This window comes from Notolabrus celidotus, chromosome 15 (assembly GCF_009762535.1).
Source record: "Notolabrus celidotus isolate fNotCel1 chromosome 15, fNotCel1.pri, whole genome shotgun sequence".
Taxonomy (NCBI): domain Eukaryota; kingdom Metazoa; phylum Chordata; class Actinopteri; order Labriformes; family Labridae; genus Notolabrus; species Notolabrus celidotus.
Window position 1 is genome coordinate 8,001,257 of NC_048286.1, and position 16,474 is coordinate 8,017,730.

General features: G+C 41.2%; 1 protein-coding gene across 1 annotated transcript in view; it reads left to right on the forward strand.

Annotated features, from left to right (window-relative positions):
- st6galnac3 (ST6 (alpha-N-acetyl-neuraminyl-2,3-beta-galactosyl-1,3)-N-acetylgalactosaminide alpha-2,6-sialyltransferase 3) overlaps window positions 1-16,474 on the forward strand; it is a 115,655-nt gene that overhangs the window by 62,187 nt on the left and 36,994 nt on the right. The window contains 3 exon segments of the mRNA XM_034703648.1: window positions 1,414-1,667; window positions 1,669-1,750; window positions 1,752-1,822. Of these exon segments, the coding sequence (XP_034559539.1) occupies window positions 1,414-1,667; window positions 1,669-1,750; window positions 1,752-1,822 (407 nt within the window).

Sequence of the window (16,474 nt, forward strand, 5' to 3'; positions counted from 1 at the left end):
TCACATGTCTTGCATTTTCCTCCTCTGAATATTAAAGAATGCTGTTCTCTGTATATTCATATCTCTGGGTATGCAAACACACAAGCAGTGTAGCAGGTTTCTCTCGAGCTATGAAAGAAAAGGATGACTCTCTTCAGCCTTTATCACCTTCCTCTTAAACCTCTGCTCATATTGTCTCGTTTTCTTTGGCCTCTGTTATGTGAGCTGCATTACGTCCCTGCTGCTTCTCGCCTTTGTTGTTGATAGAGATCAACTGCTTGTATATCCTCTTACACAACTGTGGCCTTGAGGCTTGGCCCTGATTGCTTCGGGACTTCACTTATTGAGACTTATAGCTTTTACGGCTTGAGGAGACAGAACTCTCAGGTTTTCAAGAAAAATACGAGATTTTGACTTGAAAACTTCCAGGACAATTTTAAAAGAAGTATCGACAGAACCCCCATGTGTCATTATGAAACCAGTGTTATATCCAGCCGTCAGACCTATAAGACTTAGATATTTTTCTGCTAATTGCACGTGAACATGTCAGACTAGACTTTGGCTTATCAAAACAACATGGCGTCTCTTAAGACAGTCTTGAGCTTGAACTCAGTTTGGTCGTGTATTAGTTCAGTCTTGACTTGACTTTGTCTATAATTACAGACTTGATCTATTCATTAGACAGGTTTGAGACTTTTCTGAGACAAGTCTTGATGAGGAGTGACTTGGCTTTGATTTGTCTAGATTTACTTAAACTAGAGACTTGCCTTGATCTTGTCTCCTCTTCAGTTACGAGCTGACACTTAATTAGATAGACTGATATCTTCTTTCTTGCTTGTCTTGAGACTTATCTTAAAATAATGATAATAATAATCTTTATTTATAGAGCACTTTTCAAAATCTATGTTACAAAGTGCTACAGTTACATTTCGGAGGAGGTGCAGCTACGTGTGTACGGGAGCTGCGCAGACCTCAGGCGTAGGGTACGCTGTCGATTCGACGCAGAAGTATAAATCAGGCTGAAATCTCTGTTGCTTTTAGCGCCCCCACTGGACAAACTGGTACCTCTTACATCTTTGCTAACTTTGTCCTGTACATCTTTAAATAATATGAGAAAAAAGGTCTCATCTCTTCCAACAGTAAATGTATCACCCATTGTGAATTTTTTGCTGTAGAAAAAGGCTTTTCTTCAGCGTTTTCATGTCTCGTCTGACACTACCCCTCATGGTGTTAACAGGCATTCAAATTAATGTGCAGAAATTGTCAGTCTTGTCTTGATGGTCTCGTTTGCTTTTTGTCGGTCATAAGAGACATCACTGTTACTTCCAGTCTGTTTCATTACCACTCACAAACTCCTCACAGGGACTTTAGTTGAGAAGTTGTAAAATAAATGGAATACTCTTTGCTATAACCGACTTTCTTCTTCTCCTCCAGCCTCTGAAGCTGCACTGTGAGATCTGCAGCATCGTTTCCAGCTCTGGCCAGATGTTGGGCCAAGCAGCCGGCCCGCAAATCGACCAGTCTCTCTGCATCTGGCGAATGAACAACGCTCCAACAAGGGGCTTCGAAAGTGACGTGGGAAAGCGAACCACGCTGAGGGTTGTCTCGCACACCAGCGTCCCCCTGCTGCTGCAGAAGCCCCAGTACTTCTTTGGCCAGAGCAACGACACTGTCTACGTAGTTTGGGGCCGCTCAGAACATGAGGAAGGATGGGAAGGGGATCGGGTACAACATGCTACGACAGGCGGCTGAAAACTATCCCCAAGCACGCAATCTATGTCACCACAGAAGACAGGATGAACTACTGCGACATGGTGTTCAAAAAGGAAACAGGGAAAGACAGGTGAGTCTGGTTTTTCTTTTTCTTTGCTTCTGTCTTTTGGCACATCATCACTACAATCCGCAGCAGACCTCCAATTTTTCACTCTGACAAATTCACCACTCAGTACTTTGACATTCACGGTTCTGTTCACTGCTATAATATTGACCCTATTGATGCTGATGGTCTCCTCAATGCTCTGTGCTTTCCCTGCTTCAAATCCTCCCTTTCATGAGGCGTTATCAAAGTGAGTTACTAAACTTTCCCTCTGAAGAGGTTCGCCGCAGCACTAAAGGCCATTCTCTGAAGACACGCTTTTTATGAGGAGCCTCAGAAGCTTGCACTGCCTGGGTGATAGACGTCAGCCAAATGCTGGTCTGGGGAAAATCCGGTTAATGATTCTGGCAGTCTTTCTAAACACCCGAGTTGCAGCCGGTCCTCACCTCTTCTCTTACTCAGCTTGGCACATTCTAAATGTGCAGAAAACGTAAAAAAAAAAATACCTGAGCTGATCAGTGGAAGGTAAGTCAAAAAGTAAGAGATATCTTTTTTATTTGCAAACATATTGCAACAATGAAAAAAGACTCTGTACTCTAGCCGGTTAATTAAAGGCAGCCCTTCCGACATGGGAATCTTCTTACTCTGCTATTCCCTAAACAGAGCCTGAGGTTAATGAATATGAGAACCTGGAGCTTTTGTTTAGGATGAACCTCATTTCTCACTCCCTCGCTCATTCCACAGAGCTGTACCCTCCTCTCCTCTCCCACATGTCATCAAGACCTTTTCTAACTTGTTAAGAGGATTAACATGTTCGGTAATAGGCGTAGCATCCATTTCATTACAGCTCCATTGTCTTGCTGTGATTCAGGATGGCAGGGTGAACACTGAATTTCATGTAGAGCGTCCATGTTCTGCCGGATCAGCTGTTTTGAAAGGCCCACGAAGGCGCAGATAGAGACATGGGATTATGGATGTATGCTGGGGGAGAGAATCTCATTACAGGACATAATGCTCCTGGGTATGATGCTGCACTTCAATCATTACTGATTGGAAGCAGAGACCAGGCTCGAGGTGTGAACAATAAACCGGATCTAATGAATATGTGATGAGCACAGAAAGGTTGGTCTATGTGTCTGTCTCCCTGCATATTATTGTTTGTGTTTGCTGAAACTTGGCTCCAAGTATTCCTGTATTTAGAGGTAATTAGTCTCCATGGAAACAGCCTTAAAATAAAGCTGAGTGACAGCAGCACAGTATATTTAATGCAATCAAGTAGAGGGGGGATTGACTGCTACCATTATGTTGAGCTTCTACATTGTGGTTTCACACCAGGAAGAAACTACAGTCCTCAAGATACGCACTTGGCCAAATCAGCTTTTCTAAGTCTACATTGTCATATGTGATCATATTTGGTCACGTATGACTTTTACACTTTTGGTAGTTCAGATATTATTTCCTTTTATTAGATTTTGTCATCTACACTATCCTTGTGTTGCTTGACTTCCTGCCTTTGCGTTTCTTTCCCCGTCTCTGTGATTGGTGCCGCACCCGTAATGTTTACACCTGTGTCTTGTTGGTCTGGATGCTCCAAAGTAACTTATTTCCTAGTTGTTAAACAGAATTTAAATTCAGAGAAAAAACAGCCAGAATCGCGGGTAACTTATTAACACAGCAAAACATGGCGTCACAGAGTCTGCTGGTAAACAGTTTCAAATTGGTGTGGCTACATAGAAGAGCTAGCACCATCAGTCCTCCTTGGAGGTTCTATCTGGCCGGTTAACATCGCTCCAGTCAAGTGGTTAGATGCCAGTTTAACCAGACACAGCCGACATACAACTTAATCTCCATTTTCCAGATCAAAATACTGACCTACTACACTACACTACAGGATGTTTATTTATCATCTGTGCTTGTTCACATCGGTGTAGTAGAGCATTATAGCTTCATGGCTGTAACCTTCAACCAGAGCTAACAACCCCAGCTAGTGGTCGTCATTTCAGGCCTTCAGTAACAAAAATAAAATAATAATTCCTTAAATCAATGGTAATTCTGGGGTTAACTACGGGGGGTGATGACATTTAATCATGTTGTTGACTAAACACACACATTCTAGTATGACGTCTCTGGCAGTGGGTAGAAACCACAAACTATCATACCGATCATACTAAGTATGGCATCACGTTGAGTAGTATAGTTTTGAATTCTTGCACAGGTATGAAATGGATGGCTAGAATGTTTTTGGGTGAGACAGGATCTCACTACTCATACTCAACAATCCTGAAAGGCATTACAGCTCTTGAAGCTCTGTGTTCTTAGACTTTTAGGTGATGTTTTGCTGGTCATGTTATTTCAGGACAGTTAACCGGTGCTTTTTTTGGTCTTTTCTTGCCTTTTTGTCTTTGTGGAAGAATTCCTCTTCATCTGTGTTTGGCTCCTCTCCTCTCCCTCCCACTATTACACAACAAGAATGTGACACACATCAGAAGTACACTTTCCACAGTTTTAACAAACTTCCTCTCAGTTCATTTTATCTCTGCCTATTCATGCAGACTACATCCATTAGTGTCTCAAAGTCTCCAACAACGTTACACACTCTTGAAACACTCCTACTCCTGCGCCTCGCCTGCCTTTACCCTGTCATGTGAGTGTGTGCTCATGGTTTCTGTCAGCGCTTGCTGCATGCTGCAGAGGATAATCATCTGCTCGGAAGAGATGAGGCTGCGATCGAACGCAAGTCTAATTATCCAGATTGCTGCAAGCCGCCCACGAGACCTACTGCTTCAGCTTTGATCAGGTGGAAGGCAGCACAGTCTGACTCGCCAGTTGACCAAGTTGCTCTCTCCAGACTTAAAGGGTCTGCCAGGAAGCTCAGGCAAACTCAGGACAGAGGTGATGACATCAACAGAGACATGTAGGGGAACAAGCAGCACCTGACAAAGTTTCTGGTTGGATTAGACTTGTCTTAGAGTATTTGAGAAGTGACATAGTTTTCTCTTAATTGACTCGAACTAGAGACTCGACATGAACCAGTCTTCATTTGATCAGAGACTTCAGTTGATTCTCTCTAAACTGACTTGAGACTTGAGTTACACCGGTCCTGATTGACTGAAACCTTGGACTTGTCCTGATAGCATTGGTTGGACATTTCCTGATTGACTTTGACTTGAAATCTGAAGCCTTGACTTGTCTTGGCTCAAGACGTGTTTCTATTGACTGAAAAAATAACTTTCACTGTGTTGATTTGGGATATTGGCAAAATAAAACTCAGTATAGCTCTGGTTGAGGGGTTATTGATTACCGAACCAAGCTTGAAAAAAGTCCTGACTACGCCATAACAAGGACTGAACTCAAATCAAGAGCAAACTTGAGGCTGGGCTTTGACTTGTCCTGATTCACTTGGACTTTAGGATTGAATCAGCTTTATCTTTATCAACTTGAGACTTGGACCTGTCTTGTTTGACTGTAAAGCCAGAGATATACTTGATGTTTAACCGTGTGTTCAAGTAAATGACTGCGTCAAATGTGTCCTTGACAGTGCACTACCCGTGTTACTGGATGACACCTCTAGAGAGCACACCAGAGAGCTCAGGATGTATGCAACCACAAGACTCAAGGGATGCAAACAAGAGACATGGAAGAGCTTGCCAAGGTTGATAATGACAGCAACAAATTCCTGAGCTAGCTCAGCCGACTGATGACTCGTGGACTATGCTTCAACTGACTTAACTCTCGACTTTGATTGTTCTTGGTTGTTGGCTTTAGCTGAAGTTTTTAATTTTTTATATTGCCCCAATTTGTTTGAAAGGTAACTCAGACTTATTTCTTTTATTACCAAGACTTAGACCTGGGCTCATTTGCCTGAGAGAGTTGATGAAATGTGTCCCGCAACTTCGCGGTGGACAGGTTATTCCAAAGACCAGGACCAATGTCAATCCAGGAGCCAGTTGCAAACACCCGGAGATGTTTAAGAGCTGTTCAAGACCCCAAAGTAACTAAAAAATTCAGCTGTGTCCCATCACTGAACTGCTGAACTTCAAATTTCTATTTTGAGTATGTAGGACATTTACATCAGAAAAGTGATAACATCAAGTATACTCAGATATTCTGCTCGACTTTGAGTGCGCTCGAAACTGTGTTGAAAGATGTAACTGGGACACAGTCAGTGTCGATTGTCGGACAAATGGTTTGCTCAAAGGAATTCGAGGAGTTGTTTGCAGTTTGAAAAATCATGATGGTACAAAAAATGTCAAGTAACATCTCAGAAAGCAGACAGGGCTGCGCCATAAAGCTTTATGAAGCTGTATTTCTCCTTCTGAGGAGTGAGTCCCTTGAAACAGAGTATATATAGTCTGTTGGAAGACTTTTTGGATCATTTCTCAAGTAACAGAACTTATGGAAATATTTAGATTCTGCATAATAATCACAATAATATGCAAGGAGTTTATTTTAGGATGCCAAGGGATTTAGATAGAAGAAGCATCTAGTTTGTAAAATATCTCAGACATATCACATTGTAGATTCAACCTCACTACATGCACAGCATCCTGCCAATGAAAAATGGTCTTTGTACTCTGCGAGAACAATCAGCCGTGTAACACTGTATGTCTTACATGGTTGATTGTCATGTAACCATGTAAATATATCACGCTGGAGTTCCAGGGTTCCTCAGCGATTTAAATCACAAAGAGAAGAACTCATCTAAAAGAAATCAGTAGAAAAGATGAGAATCAACAAGAGCTGTGACAATGAAAAGTCCAGACAGGATCCTTGGATGTGGATGCATTTGACAGCCACTTAAACATATGATTCATGGAAGTGCGCACTGCGGCTGGGGCTTGCAGAGGCTGAACCTATCCGTCAGCTCTGCCTCCTGAGCTGCAGTCGTCGGCTGTCGGACCGTATCGGCACAGCGCTATAACCGGCGGTAGATAACAGACCTTACGACGACTCAGGACTTAAATCACAGTGTCACTTAACAGCTCTGCCACCTGGGCCTGTGTGACCCGGGTCTCTGCTTACCAGCCAGCTGCACATAGGATGTGTCTGTACATGTGTGTGTGTGTGTTTGCTGTACATGTGTTCAGCTTGGTGTCACTGTCCCTGTGTTTGTCATAGTGTTCTAACGTGGTGGTTTCATTCATCATCACATTAACAGGAGGGACGTACTGAACAATGGGTCTCTCTCTGCTCATCTGTAGAGCATGTGAGCATGTCAGATGATAGAGTACGGAGCGAGGGGAGAGAATCATTCACTATGGAGCAACATTCAGCTCGTAATGTTAATATAGAGATTGTGCACGAGACCCAAACCTTGTATATGAGATGAGTATAAATTCTTTGAGGGGTGAGTCCATGTCAAGTCTCGAGTCAGGTTTGTGTGCTAGTGCCTCTCGAGTCCAAGTCTCAAAATTGAATCCGAATCACATCATCCTACTAATCCTGTTCTTCCCTTTCATGTAATCTGGATTCTTTGGCAGAGTATTCCTTTACTATACTTTTTATTTAAACTATTTTCGTTTATCATCCTGATTTTAACTATTGTGATTTAACCTATGTTGAGTCCTCACAGACACCTACTGCATACCTATCTGTCCTAGAAGATGATGAATTTCTTTTAAACTATTTTTCTTCATCTTCTTTTTCTACAGTTTTTAATTCATTAGGAGTTCTTCTTCACCTGAATTAATGGAGGCTTTACAGATTGAGGCACATTTTTGATGTATGAGCTATACAAATAAAATTGACTTTTCCAGGCTGCTTTAACCTTTAGAGCGCTCTTTAAAACTTACGAGGTAACCTTTCTACTTTCATTGGAAGCACACACCTTTTTTGTTCTTGTACCTCTTTTTCTTTTTTTGTCTTCATGATAATAACATGACAGAATAACACTGAACGTCTTTTAAATATTGAAATGATGCTGAAACAAGAAACCGAACAATGTCAGGACTATAAAATGTTACAGTCAAAAATTCATTGGTGACCATTAACTTAAGATAGACTTTATAAAACATGGATGCAGACTTCACCCACTGGTGTATGGAGAGACGTTATGATGGTGGTTGCCATATTGGAAATGCTGACTCCAACTACCTTCCAGCTAATCTAGAAACCCACAAAGAGGTGAAGTTTAGGCCGTAGCCTTGTCTCCAGGCAAAACAGCAACAACACACCCATCTGTCAGTCAGTCAGTCAGTCAGCTATGTCCTAAATAATCTGTAATCATGCAGGACTTTTAGAGTTAATATGATAAAATCAGATGAAATATAGAAACAAAATCGCCACCAGTACTGTGTTTAGGAATTAAAAGATGAGGTAATGAGACCAAAAGTGTGTATTACCATGTTTAATTGTGCTGTAAAAATAGTCTTTTTTTTAATATGGGACTTAATGGGCCTTCTTGGGCTTTTTGGGGCCACCCCCTAGTGGCCTCTTCAGTATCTGCAGTTTTTGCACTTCCACACTGACTTTGTTTTTCAGCACCAGAGGTTTCCTCTTGGAGAAAACAGATGTGATTTAGACATAGCTCATTTACTTTTGTCCTTGTACATTTCCTTCAATAACTCGCCGGCTCAAACAGCATGAAATTTGATTAACATTTACTCGCTTTTAATGTGCAAACTTTATGGCTGGTTTCATCTGTGGCAGTTAACTCCTGCCTTGTAAAACAGAGGGATCTGAAATAAGACGGTGGAGTTGTGCAGCTGTTCCACACCCTTCATTTGACAGACAAATATAAAACAAGGCCCAGGTTCATATTTGAAGTTTTTGCAGATGGACCAAGTGTTTGTCATGTCACCTGCGTCCTTCAGCTGCATGTTTGTGTGTCACGCTCAGCAGAGCATGACACCCCAACGACACAAGAACAAGCTCGTCAAAACAGACCTGGAACACGTGACTCGTGGATGGAAACTCTACGTGCGACCTTTAACTTCAGGAGAACACAGGTGCCACTTAGTGAAAGCTCATTTACTTCTGTGCACATCACATCCAGTCACTGTCAGGCGCAGCCAGCATGAAATTAGATTGCTTGTTATGACTTACAACATTTGTGGTGTCACATCTGGTTTGAAATTAACTCCTGTACAGACATAAAAAAGGCATAAATTTGACAGTTAAATCTGTTAGCTGACATGTTTTGGAGAGATTAATTTGCAGTTAAAACGCTGGTGTTTTGCTGTGCACGTAATTTGAGATAAAACAGTGTGATGTAAAAAAGCAGTAAGATTACAGCTCTTAACTCAGATGGTTTGAAACAAACATAAAATTGAGGAACTGACTACATTTTGAGTCACCTGCTATGTGATTTGCTTTTATTGTCAGCTGAAGTTGTGTACTGGACAAAAATAGTGTTATGAAACTGAAAATAAATAATGTGAGCTGTCGTTACACGGCTGTGTGACGCCCCAGGTAAAGAAACACTTGGAGTAAAGGACCAAAATTGGATGTTTCAGCTTAAATTCATCATCAGGGGTGAGTCAGTTTAATTGTAGATAAACTTAATAGCCGACACTCCTCTCTCGTGACCGAACGTGTTCTGAATATCATTATAATCTGTTCTTATTAGCGTAAATGCCATGGCTGCGTAATCATGCTTCATAATCTCTCTGCGTCCACTTCATATGAGTGTAAGTACTTCTGGCAGTCAGTGCTCACTCATGCTAAAATAGTTAGATTTAAAAATGAAACACCATTCAGCTGAACAGCTCCTCTGCTTCATTATCATTGTCTGAGAGGCTCTGTTCAATATTTGTGAATGTGAGCTGCTCTTTACCAGAATAACTTGTCTTACATTTGAACAGTTTCTGTGATGTTTTCAGTAAAAAGCCTGGAGGGGATTCATAGAGAATAAAGTGAGGGGAGGGAGTGCCCACAGGGATCTTCTTTGGAGGAGGGAGTATTTTCTGAATAAAACTGACAACATCCCAGTGGAATAAAAGCTTGCTGTTGTTTCTTCACTCAAACGGAACTATTTGGTATTCAACAAAGACCTCTGTTCATTGTTTGTGAAACAATTTTATGTTCTACTCTTTTTATTAGGTCTACAGGATTATTCCCTTTGGATCATATTTCATGCTCAACATGTTTCATCAGGCTTTAGTTTTTAATGACTGGCTGACCAGAGAAAAAAACAACTCTCTTCCTCATCCTGACAATGTTGAAATAGTGCTTGCAGATTGGGCAACATATTCACTAGTAAGCGGTTTCCAAGAAGAAGATGGATGTCAATACTAAATGTGGGCAAAGTTTCAAATTGTGAGGTGAATGAGTGTTGGAGTAATCCCAAGGTGACACCACAGGCGCTTAACAGCTTGTTCAAAAAGTCACTGGAGAAGTAAGCAAGAGGTACTCAAGATTGTGACATCACCGATTGTTGTATGTCCTTAAAGAGCGTAGTAAACTTAGAACTTACCAAACAGAAAGATCCTGCTCTGTTCTTCGTTGCTGTGGATTTTCTTGTTGTTCCCTTTCCAAACTCTCCAAGCCAGATTTGTTTATAAATAAGCAAAATCTGTATTTCCGCAGACTTCCCAGTAGACACTAGGCTATGTAAGAGTTTTATCTCTGCATAGATCAACTCTCTGTTTCATTGTTTAAAACAGGGGTTCCCAAACTTTTCAGCCCACAACCCCCAGAATATGCCAGACTTGCGACCCCCACTGTCCCTCAAAGTGATTAAATGCAGCTGCATACTTAATTTAGCTAGTCTGCAGAAAAGTAGCCACCTACATGCACATGTGGCTGTTTCCTGGGCTATTATGAATTAACTGCTGCTACTGATGCTTTTGTTAATTAACTGTAAACTAACCTAACTCTAACCCTAACCTTAGGAGTAATAGTAATAGCAATATATGACATTTTAAATTACTTGGCAAAAAAAAAAATCTTGCGACCCCCTATTAGAGTTTGGCAACCCCGACTTTAGGAACCCCTGGTTTAAAACATACTTACTTTCAACCTGTTGCATGTCTTAAATACATGTCTTAAAATATATGGAAAGATTCATGGTTGTTTCTTCAATATTGGTGTGAAAACACAGTTAAACATGATGAAAGTTCCATCAAATGAAGTTCAGTCAGGACCACTTTTGTCAAAGAAAATTAATATTTGCATGCAACAAGTTGTATTCAGTGATATGGCTCTGGTCTGAGAGCTCCCTGCCCTTCCATGTGCCCACGTGGAACACCAAAGCCTTAGCCAGGGAGAGCACAACTCCCCTCCTTTTCATGTGCATGCATAAAAAGCTAAGGCAGGGAGAACAGCAGCAAGGAGCTGGGGTGAAGGAGGTTTGCACAGTGGGCAGGTAGCATAGGCAGGCTAAAGCAGTTTAAATAGAACGTCCATTCTGACATTTGCCAATTGGATTTGTAGAAGGTGATCGGCTGAGCTGTCACTGATATGGGCTTGCATTAAGATCAGCTGATGCACTGTGAGCTGAGCTTGACGTTGCGGCTTGCCTGAACTCACGCCATGACCAATATTTGACAGAGCAGGGTACAGTAACAAGTCACTCTATAGCCTAGGCTTGGTGTAACTTTTGCTACAGAGTCATCACTGTGTTTAATCACCTCAACCTGTTCTAAGGTAACTTCATGTTTGTCTGCTGCCTAACATAGTTTTTGAGTTAATGGTAATGTTGGCAGGTAGCAAACAGCTTTACTATCATCCAAAAAAGCCTTCACACATTTCTTCTTGGATTAATTTGTTGTTTTGATCATCCGCCTAGCACAGCTCACTGCTTATGTCCTATTTGTGTTGAGAGAGAGAACAAGAATAGCTGCACTTGCTGAGGGTATCGCTTTTATACACTGTCAATTTCAATCAGATGATTACAGAGCAGACAGGCTAAGCTTAATGTTGTTTTACTCCAAAGTGAAGTCATTCTGGTCTTCTTTTTTGCAGACTCACTCTATTTTGCTTTTATGTTTAAAAAGAAACGTTCCCAGTGCTGCTTTGAAGTTTGAGATATTCCAGACAAAGCAGCTGAAATTGCTGGCTAACCCTGAAATATTCTGACACCAAGCAAAGGAATTTGACAGAAAGCGCTGAACTTTGCTGATGCAATCTGCCTCCTGATGTGATCGAGAGCTTCAGTGTCAAATGACTCTCCAGCAGTGCACAGAGTTTTGTTTACAGGGTGAGCGGTACGTGACTGTATCTGTAATTGCTTTGTGTATTGGATGTGCAGAGAAGAAGAAACAGCAGATAGCAGGATTGTTGCTGCTGTCTCAGTTTGAAGATTGAAACACAGTGTTTGCAGCGTCACCACAGAGCTGTAATTTCATGCTTATCACAATGAGCTGCTTAAAGAGGAAAGCAAGCAAGAGGATTTATTCTGTTTCCCTCCACATGAAGCTGTTTCTCACCACACACTGCCTCTAAAAGTCAGCACACCATGAGCCAAACCAGGAATGATCCACACCAAGAAGTCATCTTTGAGCAAGCGTGTAATGACATTACATTTCTGTGTTTAAGGCTTATAATTGCTTTGAAATTATCTTATCAAATGAAGCCACTGGAAACCCTGAAACACAAACACTCTGCGCACGAGGCAGCTGTTCATCAGGTCAGAACCGCCAATTCAGAAGAACAAGGAAGTCATCACAGGGCCCAACCTCAAAAGAAGACAGGGTCAGGGATTTGACATTTTCTGTGTCCATGTGTCCCAGTCTGAAAGGGAAATGAGGCGGCAGGCGGAGGAAGAGAACCCGAGGCGAAGTGCAGTCTTCTTTAAAGTCCATTTGCATTTCTGTCGTCATGATGTAACAACACTGAGAGGGTAGAACTATTAGTGAGAGAGGGACATTGGGTTAGAGGGCGTTTATTCAAACACAGACTCTGTGTATGCATACTGCTTCTCATTCATCGCTCAGTGTTTCAAAACACTGAGGCATAATCACCATTCAGAAAGTATAAAACTCAGCACTGCATGATTTCAGCTATTTTCATGCTCTTACAACGTACATACATGTGGCGCCAATCAGTGCAACACAGTGAAATCTGAACTTAGCTGAAGAGAACACACTGATTTGTCCATGTGTTTAAAATGAGCAGGAATTATTGCCTGTTCAGGACCAGACGCTATTGTTTTAGACTATAAAGCATAGGTTATACAGTCCATGACCTCAATTTTTTTAATGTTTGAATCTTATAACCTATGGCAGAATCTGAAGGGAGGGGAAGCACTCAGATTTTAACAGTCTGTGTGAAAAACAAATGAGGGAAGACCTATTCGCCTTATTACAATCCCAGAACCCATGAGCTAAGTTCTGACAATGATTTAGGTTTCATTATTCTACATATCTGGATGTGAGTGCAGCTAAAAATCAGGGGTTTTAGATGTTGACTCCGACCAATCATCATACTGTTCACCCGACCAGCTCGCAGAAAAAGAAATCTGGCCATGAAATCCTTTATGCCTCATCTGAATGACTGCTGGCCAGTGATGAAACCAGAAGACATAAAAGTTATCTTCATTAAACTCCAGTTCTCTGAGTATCTGTGCAGCTCACTGTCGCTTCTTGTCACTACTATTGGAATCACAATGTAATACAGTATGGCTTGTTCATCTATCTGGCATCATGATGACTCTCTGTTAAGTAAAAGTCTTACAATAAACTGGAAATAAGAGCCTGTAGTTTCGGCTCCTACTGCAGGAGGAAGGTTCTGTCAGTCCCTCCCCTTCTGTGATTGTTTCTGCCTGAAACACCTGATTTCACAGAAGCTTTTGGAAAAAGTTTCAGTATAAGTTTCAATGTTTCAAGTTTTATTTTTCTCCAATTAACACCGTACACACAAACTGCAAACACCTGGGATGAATTCTCCAACAAAGCCATCTGCTGGCTGACAACAGATGTCAAATATGACAACAAATTTTCAAGTCTAATTGCAGAATGAAACTACAGCTACACCAAATGAGAGTGAAACAATTTTTTTTACACTGCGGGGCCATTGCTAAGGGATCCAAATGCTCCAACAATGATCTACACTTCAGTTCTTTGGTTCTTATTTAGCATGCTGTTATTAAACCACTAACACGAGACAGAGATTACTACATTTTATAACACTGTGCAGAGCTGTTTGAGATCAGCACTAACTTACATTTGTAACAGAGCCACTGGTTGGTGGAATGTTCTGAACGAAGGCTGTGATTGGTTGATAGAGTCAAGGCACCAGGAGGTGTTGTAATGAGGTCTTAGAGTTATTGATAGGTTGAATAAGATTTGGGCTTGGATCATTGTTCAGTGTATAGGGCGGCAGAAAGACACAGTAGTTCAGGGCAAGCTTAAGAAGATATTAAGATATTAGAGACACATTAAACCATTCATTTAAACATGTCTTTTGATGGAAAACAGCTCCAACTTTCACATCAACAACAATACTCTCACATAGGGTGACACTTTTAGTCGTACCTCCAGTAAGTACGATGTCTCTGTCCTCCAGCGTTTTAGAACAAGAGTCTTCTCCGCCCAGTGGAAGCTAACAAAATCACGTCTGGCTAACATAAGATGGTGAATCCTCCTGCAGGTACAGGCATGATGGCCAGCCTGCAGCCTGAAAAGCTTTAAATGCATTTTCTCTTCTGGTTTGCAGCGCTAAATTCAATCAGCTTCTCTGAGCAACATCTTCCAAACACACCTGCATCACTGGTCATGTAGCAACACAGCCCCATCTAATAAGCTTTATTAGATCAAATGCCTGTGTGGATTCAGAAAATATCTCTCTAAAGGGATCAAATGGGCTCATAAGAGCAGGCCACATGCTGTGTCAGTTTGTGTTAGGACTACGTCTCTGCTCCTCCGTCACCAAAACAAATACACCCTGCCTGAATGTTTGTTACTGTGAGAGTTACACCCATTCTTCAGTAAGTCAGAGGAAAAGATGAAACAGGTTTGTCCTTGATTGGGAAGTTATGGAGCTGCAGAAGCAATCAAAAAGACAGCTTGAACTCATGTAACATAAGTATGGCATTAAGAGGAACAAACAGAGGACCGAACTGAGGATGAAATAAACTAACATTGGTTTACTTCCACATTTTTCACATCCGTATACATTAATATCATTGTTTGTTTACTAAATATAGTTAGATTTTTCCCTAAACAAAAAAATTGTATATGGAATAACTGCCTCTAGTGAAAAAAGCAGTTAAAACCTGTTTTGAGCTTCTGAAATGTGAAGATGTACTGCTTTTCCTTTTTAAAAAGTGTTTTCAAAGTGAATATTTGAATCTTAGTCCTGCTGCCAGACAAAAGAGGACATCAGAAGGTCACACTGGTGTCCAAGAGACAGTTGTACTACAATTATTAACAGTGAAATGGACTTAAATCATGAAAATAATCATCACTTTTATGTAAACTAAAGTTATTTTCAGTGTAATGGACAACAAAAAGAAATAATGACCAACATGAATCATCTGTTTGTAAAGAAATTAAAGATAACTGGAGTGTGCAGTGTTATATAAAGTATAAATAAAAGAGTGTATATGAAATGTGAGCAGTAATGTGAGTTTCCAGCATTACTAATGGTCTGCAAATATCTTTTGTCCTCACATTAATCAGGTCTGCAGATGAGCTCGCTCTCCTCTTCCTCCCACTCTCTCTCTCTCTCCTCCTCTTTTCTCTGTTTCTCAGGCCGGAGTTTGACATTTAACTGCAGCATGCACAGAATTCAAAGCCTGTCGGACAGAGCAGACAGCTTCTTCTCTCTACACGTGGCTGCATCTGCTAAAACCCCTCTGACTCAAACAAGCTTGTTCTGATGTTGGGCTGCCCAAAGACTTGTTTCTTTTTGCTCACTGCTCTGTGGAATCACAATCAAATCATCTAGAGAACAGGGCACAACAGAAAATGTAAGACATGGACGCCTCGTGCATAATTCGACAGAGCACTCACTTTGTGATGCTTTTACAGGCAGGAAGACAAGATGGATCTCCCTTCATTGTCCTAAGAAAGAGGAATGAGTGCAGCCGTGATGCTGTGTGCACATCAGCTATAATCCATCCTGTCACTGATGCTCTGTTATATGTTCAGCTCTAAATTGGATGTGAACGAGTCACTTCAGATTATTCTTGTGAAGCCTTGTGAAAAAGGAGGCAATCACCCCTCGGCAGCAGTATAAAATCTGCTTGTAAAATTGTGAAGCCCTCATCTCCCCAAACAGAATACCTTTCTCATGAGAGTTCCCTCCTCAGCCGGTGATAATAGTAATTCAGATGTTTGCGTTTTCTGTCAAACAGCACTTCTTTCAATCAGCTAAAAACATTACACATTACTGCTTCGCATTTTTTTTCCATTTTTAAAAGCAGTGCACAGAAATCACAGTAATCCTTCTGAGAGACTTCCAGTGTCACCTTTTCTTTTAAATTCAAAGACTTGTGCTTCTGCAGAGCCGTCTGAAATAAGATGGTTGACTTTGTCCTCGACTTTCAGTGCCGTTCCCAAAGATCTGATGCGTTGCTCGTTCACACTGTTGAATCGCTCTCTCTTAAATTTATACCAAATTGACTTTTCATCACTTGTCAAACTCTGCTCTTTTAAACACCTTATTGATCAGAAGGACAAGACGTGACTGTGAAAATGGCAAATGGTGGTATTTCAGAGGCCTCTATCGTTTGATTTTATGAGCGTCCCCTATTTTCATGTTTCCCACTACTCAGCCATGAGGATGGGTGGGGGATAG